The 7,043-nt window shown below is 48.8% G+C and overlaps 1 protein-coding gene across 3 annotated transcripts in view; it reads left to right on the top strand.

Moving 5' to 3' along the window:
• The window catches only part of Pax8 (paired box 8), a 56,418-nt gene extending 49,727 nt beyond the window's left edge, over positions 1-6,691 (top strand). For 2 of the 3 annotated variants that reach the window (XM_005400581.2, XM_005400576.2), the window contains exons 11-12: positions 4,134-4,220; positions 5,502-6,691. In XM_005400581.2, the coding sequence (XP_005400638.1) occupies positions 4,134-4,220; positions 5,502-5,578 (164 nt within the window). In that variant the 3' untranslated portion in view covers positions 5,579-6,691. The remainder of the gene's footprint in view (positions 1-4,133; positions 4,221-5,501) is intronic. The other variant, XM_005400577.2, reaches the window with a different exon arrangement.
• Positions 6,692-7,043: the final 352 nt, after the last annotated feature.

The following is a 7,043-nucleotide window of genomic DNA, read 5'->3' on the forward strand; positions in this document are numbered from 1 at the left end:
TCTCTCTCTCTCTCTCTCTCTCTCTCTCTCTCTCTCTCTCTCTCTCTCTCTCTCCCTCCTCCTCTAGCCCTAATAACTAATAATATAAGTAATTACACCAATTCTAGAACAGAACCAAAAGCTCCAAATAGATGAATCTCTATCCAGCCATCTATTCATATCAATCTATCCATCCATCCTACCATCCATATTTCCATTTTCTATCCATCTTTCTATCTTTCCATCTGGCCACTCATCCACTCATTCTTCTACCTGTCTATCTTTCTTTAGACCTACCCTTTCATCCTTTCATCTGTCCACTTCTCCATCCATTTGTCCATAATCTACCCTTCCAGCATCTCTCCTTCCATTCATTCATCTTTTTGTGCGCATATCTTCTCATCTATCCATTTTCCATCCGTACATCTTCTCACCTGTCCATCTTTCATTATCAATATTTCCATCATCCACGTTTCATCTATCCTTTCATTTTTTTATCCATTCACCACTTTTTTTGCCTAACAAATACTGTGAGGATCTAGTGTATAGGATGCTGGGGGTACAAGAATGACAGGATATGTCTCTCTATCCATGGAGCTTACAACCCAGTACTGGAGAGAAATAGACAGTAAACAAGGCAATGAATAAATGAACATGATTTCACATGGAGATATGCATGTAAAGACAATAAAAAGTGACAATATATTATAAGGACCCAGAAGGAGAAGAGATAACTACTTTAGATTGGGCCATCAGGGAAGGCCTTTCTGAGAGAATGTTCAAAGTGGTCAGCCAAGTAATAAAGGGCAAACCATCCCTACCTCTACAGGACAGCAAGTACAAAGGCCCTAGGGCAGGAAAGAACTAGTTTAGCATGGCAGCACACAGAAAGAATGTGAGTTCATCAAATAACCATGAGCAGTCAGAGAAGATGAGAGGTAGCAAGCTCAAGTTTTAAAAGACTACTCAGGCTTCTGAGAAAGTGGATTGTAGACAGTCAGGAAAGAATGCACAGAGGTCAGTTAGGAGATGGTTGCAGTAGTTCTGTAACTACTGTCATCTCATAAGAGATGACAGTGGCTTGTGTAAAGGATAGCAGAGAGAGAAGAGAAAAGTGATAGTGATGATATGTTTTGGTGATGGATCCAACAAACTCTGCTAGTGAATTGGCTACAGGAATAAGAGATAAATGATAGATAGATAGATAATAGATTAATAGATAGATAGGTAGATAGATAGATGATAGATGGAAAAATAGATAGATATATGATAGATAAGATCAGGAGAGAAAGAAGTATAGTGAGTGGTAGGTGGAAATCAAGAGTTCTGTTAGACCATATTACGATGGAGATACCTACTAAATACCCAGTTTAATAGTTCAGTAATCACATGCTACATTTTTGAAGTCAGAAAAGAATCTCGATTATACTATAAGTTTCAGCCATTGGATAAAGCTATTGTTTTATGCCAAGGGATTAGACAGTTCATTTGAAAGAGACTGTGGATGGAAATTCACAGAAGGCTCTCATACCAAACTCGATTCTTCAACATAATTTAACAGAGAAGCAATCAGCAAAGACAGTAAGTAGAATGGACAAGTAAGTTACAAGCAAACCAGGAGATTGGGCACTGCAGAGCCCAAAGGCATGCGTTGCTCTGAGGGAGCGATGATTTGGAGGTTGAAGGAGTTGTGCATATAGAAATGACCACTGTAGCAACCAGGTTAGAGATCGTGGGGGTTTGCTTGGGTTGGCATTGGCCTAATTGGCAGAGGGTGACAAGGTGAAGGCAGACTGTGAGAGAGAGAAAGTTGCGGGTGGCTAGAGAAGGACGAGGGTAGGAAAAGAATTTATTAAAGATGGAATATAGCAGAGTGTGTTTTTGTGCTAAAGGGATGAGCTAGAAAGGGAGAAGAAAAGAGAGAGTAAGTGTAAGGATCGAATAGGAAGGAAAGTAGGGTGGGACGCAGAGCAAAGAGAACAGGGTGCCCTTCATAGGTCCACGGACATTCATCCTGCACGGCTGCAGGCAGATTGACAGATCTGTAGTGGGAAGAAGCCACACCCAAAAGTGTATTACCTCCCCAGCCCCATACCCTCCTCGTGCTTCCCTGTGACGAAAGAAAACAGGTACTCAGGGTGCGCTGGATGAATGAATGAGTGCAGGGGTAAGTATATGCATGGACGAGTGACAAAATGAGAGGGCAAATATGTTCAGTATTTTCCATCTTTCTCTTCCCTGAGAGCTTGCACTGCTCAGCACCGGACAGAGCGCGGTGTGGCATGGGCACGGGTGGGGCCCCAGCTGTGTAGCCAGTGTAGACTTCCTCCAAGTGAGCACTGAAACGGGGAGATGCAGAGTAGCCCAGCAGTCAGCAGGGGGTTGTTGACACTGAGGGCCCGAAGAGACCCACTGGTGTAGGAGCAGTGGCCTTGGGCAAATGTCCTTCTTTCTCTGCATAGCAGTCCCTTCATCGTAGAGGTAAATGATTGGGTTAGATTATTTTTTAGTTTTCTTCCACTCACACCTCCTTGCTTCTCTGCTTTTTTCCTCTCTTCCTTCTTTTATTCACTCTGTGTTTGGCTTAGTCCCTGCCCTGGAGAGCTGACCATATTCTTACTGCGAGCTTGCTGCCTATCACTGGCCCACTAGACAAGGATCGGGTCCAGTAGCCTCTGTCTTCTGCTTTACGCTCTCCTTGATTCCACTCTTCTTATACAAATGCTATTTCTCTGCAAAGCATCAGCCCCTATGGGTCCTAACAGTGGCATGAGACTGGTTGTATGACTGATTTGAGTCTCCACTGAACTCTATTTTAGAACCTGTTTTATGGAATAGTAAGTAGTAAGCTATCATCGCTGAGTGCTTCTTATATTCTGAGTACAGTGCTAAGCATTTAATATGTGATCTTATTTAACTCTCACTAAATTCTATGAAGCAAGGATGATAATTTTGCCCAATGTGACAGATGAGGAAACCAAGGCTTGAAGAAGCTAAGTGACTTATTCATGTTTACACAGCCAGGAAGTAGGAAATGGGGATTTTACTTCCAGCAGGCAGGCTCTAGAGGCAAGAATTTCCACTCTGAAGAGGCTGGGAAGGAGACAAGGAGCCACACTGAAGATACTTAGTTCATTAGCACAGGTATATTTCTGTGGACACACTTTGGATCTTGAGGTGGGCAGAAACCTGGCTTTGTAAACAAAATCATCTCATAGATGCATTAAGGAATTATCTGGAATTTAAGGTTAAAAGGTCTAAGGTCAAGTTCTGCCCCATCATTGAGACAAACGACTTCATTGTGCTGCATTTCAATTTCTTATTTTATAAACAGGCAGTGTGCATGATTAGGAGTGGCAGGGTGAGCTGTGAACCCAAGACCAAGCTCCAGTAATGGCTGTGTTGTTCAGCTTAACTTTGTGGCTGTGACAGAAAGGAATTCTTAAGCAATTTCTTTGGTAAATAAATCCTTTGGGAAAACCAAATAAGAAAGAAATCACAATTTGATTCACTTTGTGTAAATGCATGCACTGAGTTTGCTTAAAGTGGCAACAGATGCTCAGAGGTAGTCCCAGAACACAGCCTCCCCGAGAGGTTGAGGCCTTCCGGGGTCCTCTCTCCTCTCCTCAATCCTCAGCTCCCCCTCCACCTATACACACAAGTACCCTCAACAAATTTATACCTAGGGAGACTGCAAAGTTCTTATAGACCAGTTCTTCTTTGGCCGCTACACCCCATGCCTGTGCCATGGGCCCCTGCAGACAGCCCCTTCTGCAGAAGGTTCAGCAGCAGGAGAAGCAGGCTTAGCATCTAGGCCCTAGAGTCATAGCACAGCCTCCATTCTGCACCCAGCCTTCCAGCTTCATGAGCTTCTGCAGATCCCACATCCTCAATTCTTTACCTGGAAATCGGGATGATAACATCCCTGTCCTGGGGCTCCTTTAAGGAGCCAGGTCAGTGCCTCCAGTGCCTGGAGAAAGGGCGTGGCCCTGAGTGAACCAGGCTATGGTGTCCAAAGGATGATGGAGGGTGCCCCTTCCAGGCCTGCCGATCCCTAGCCTCGCCACAGTGGGCCCTGCAGACCCTTCTTCCACACCCCTACGCTACAGTGGTGCCACAACCTTATAAACCTCTCACTTATGTGCCTCCAACAGGAAGTGAATACACTGGCAATGCCTACAGCCACACCCCCTACTCCTCCTACAGCGAGGCCTGGCGCTTCCCCAACTCCAGCTTGCTGAGTAAGTCCCTGGGTGCCCAGGCCTTCTGCCGGGCAGGCAGCATGGGTGGGAGGCCAGGCCAAGCCAAAAGCTGTCTGGGAGGTTTGCAGGGAGGAGTGTGTTTTACAATGGGGATGAGTAGCAAGGACGCAGTGTATCTGGCTGCTGAGGGGCTGGAGGAAGAGGGCAGAAGACCAGAAACTTCCTGACTTTATCTCCCTCCTGCTCCCCAAGGCCAAGTCCGTTAAATCTTTGTTTTGCTTAAGACTTAGGCTCTGGCCTGGAGAGAAGGGCAGAGGTAGGCTGGAAAAGTGGGGGATGGGGTGGATTAGGGCCCCGAGGCAGCAGAACTGACTCCTGCAGGCACCCACTGCCCTCCTTCCTGGGAACTGCCCCCATTAACTGTAGAAGTGGGTCACAAACAGTCGTGATTCAGCACTAAAGCCTTTACACAGAAATCCTTGTTCCACCAAGTTCTCGGTGGAACTTGGCTTGAGAAGTGAAGCGCACTCAGGGTCAAGGTGCAGAACAGAGTGAGGCTACTGCTTCAGGAAACCAAGCCCACAAACAGCGAGCTTGAGGGATCCCACTGGAGCCTCCCTGAGTGGTGGCTAGGGGGTGTCAAAGCAAACCTGAGCCGGACAGCAGTGGTTCCAGGGTAGCCAGCCTCACCAGCCCATCCATTCCCTCTCCTGCTACTACCCCTTGGCATTTCTGGCATTACACGAGCTGGGCTCTGTGGCCATGTGCTCAATCCCAAGGCACTTCTGTTCAGTCTAGCTACAAAGGACTAGGGCAATGAGATGCTGTGGGGGTCAGGACACCTTCCTGCTCACCCTGGCCAGGCTGCCCACCCACACGGGTATCCCAGGCACAGACCTCCTTTACTAATTGAGAGTCTGAACCCTCTGGATGTCCAGAGGCAGATTCTCTGACCTGTGGCTCTTTGGGCCAGACTGGGGAGGGTCCCGATGCCCAGTCTACCAGTGTGCCCGATTCTTGGGATTCCACAGACAAGTGCTCGCCATTGCTCTCTCCCTGCAGGGAGGGTGCTGAAGGTCAAAGCAGTCAAGGGGGAGGGGGCACGAAGCCACCATTCTTATTCCAGACAGAAACTCAAAGGTGAGGCCAGAGAACGTGGAAGCAGAGCTGGAGAGGAGTTAATCTTTGATGATCAGATAGGCCAGGGGGATAAATGATTAACTGGAGCTGTCTTAAAGGTCAGCAGATGCAGGGAAGGCTCTGCGGCCACTTCCCCTCTGACCAGCACTGTTGTTGTTATTTTTTTTTTAACGTGTCCAGGTTCCCCATATTATTACAGTTCCACATCAAGGCCGAGCGCACCGCCCACCACCGCCACGGCCTTTGACCATCTGTAGTTGCTATGGGGATGCTGGGAGTGACCAGGCAACAGGAGGACTCAGCCTGGGACAGGCTCCAGAGAGTCATACAAAGGAATCTTTATTTATTACATGAAAAATAACCACAATTCCAGCATCGCGGCTCACTCCCTGTGTGGCTAATTTAATGAATTATGAAAGACAGGATGACCTTGGAGAAGGCCAAAATGTCTTCCAAGACTCCTTGAAGAGGGACAGGAGTCCCAGGGGAAGCGAATCACTCCATTCCAAAAGTGACAGAAGTGGAGGAGAAACGTGCCTGGGCTGATTCCCACCCAAAGAGAGAAGAGGAAGCCATGAGGAGCTGGAGGGAGGTGACAGATGGGGCCTGCTTGGCCCAAGGGTACACAAGGACCACTTGCGTGGCTCTGCCATCCACTCGACTCCAGCAGTTGTGCTCTGTACGCAGGTCCTTCCGGCCCACGGGGCACAGCCTGTGGCAAGGCTCTCCCCGTCGGCCATCCTGAGAATCACCTCCTTCGGTCTCCTGCCATCTGCTGTCCAGCTCGCTTGGCTCTTCCTACACTTTCCTTCCGAGCATGGGCTGAAGGCTGGGCGAGTAGACCAGAATTCCACCAGCTGACCTCCCTTTCCCTGCTGCTGTCAGTGTACAAGTACCACCCCAGCTGCTCCTACAGCGGCTCAGCTCTTGGGCAGCTGCCATCAGCCAGAAAGCAACTGGAGACAGACACCCCAAAGGGCCCTGGCCCCTGGGGGTGAGGTGCAGCTCCGCCCAGGGCAGGCGCAGGCACAAAGGCAGAGAGAGACCCAATCCCTTCCCAACAGCTCCTGCCAAGCCGAGGGTCTCCTGCACTCCGGCCCACGCAGACACCAAGGAGACCCCGAAGCACCCCCTGAAGCCAGCAAGGAGGGTCCCTGTCTGGCCCCCGCAGTTCCTGCCCACAACATCTGACTGTAAATACTGTAAATGAAGTTCTATTTGGGCCGAGCTTCCCTCTTTCCACCCCCTCCTTTGGCCTCTGAGTGAATTGTCTCCCCACCATGTTGGGCTTCTCTCCTTGACGCTTCTTTCTTTTTTAAGGACAACCCACCATTACCACATGACTCAATAAACCATTGCTCTTCTTCTTAGGCTTTGCGTTCGGCTGGGGTAGGGGGCCTTTGGGGTTGGCTGATAAGCTCACTTTGGGGCTGTGGGTTGGGAAGGACTATCTAACGTCCCTGCACCCTGATTTAGCATTCTCCCACCAATCCGGATGTACTATGCTGAGTAAATCAGTTCTTCTGAGGGTTGAGTTCTACTCTTGAGTAAATGGGAGGATCCAACAAGCTCGTGGCATGGTTCAGGTCAGTCATGTGCTCCTCACAGGCAGCTGCTGTGGGTATCAACAGGAAGCCAGAGAATCAGCAGAGAAGCTGTCATAATCATCTCCATGGGCCCCATGGTGACGCAGTAAGGAAGGGAGAACCCTGTGCTCGCCTG

Source organism: Chinchilla lanigera, unplaced genomic scaffold (genome assembly GCF_000276665.1).
Source record: "Chinchilla lanigera isolate Chin_1 unplaced genomic scaffold, ChiLan1.0 scaffold00069, whole genome shotgun sequence".
NCBI lineage: Eukaryota > Metazoa > Chordata > Mammalia > Rodentia > Chinchillidae > Chinchilla > Chinchilla lanigera.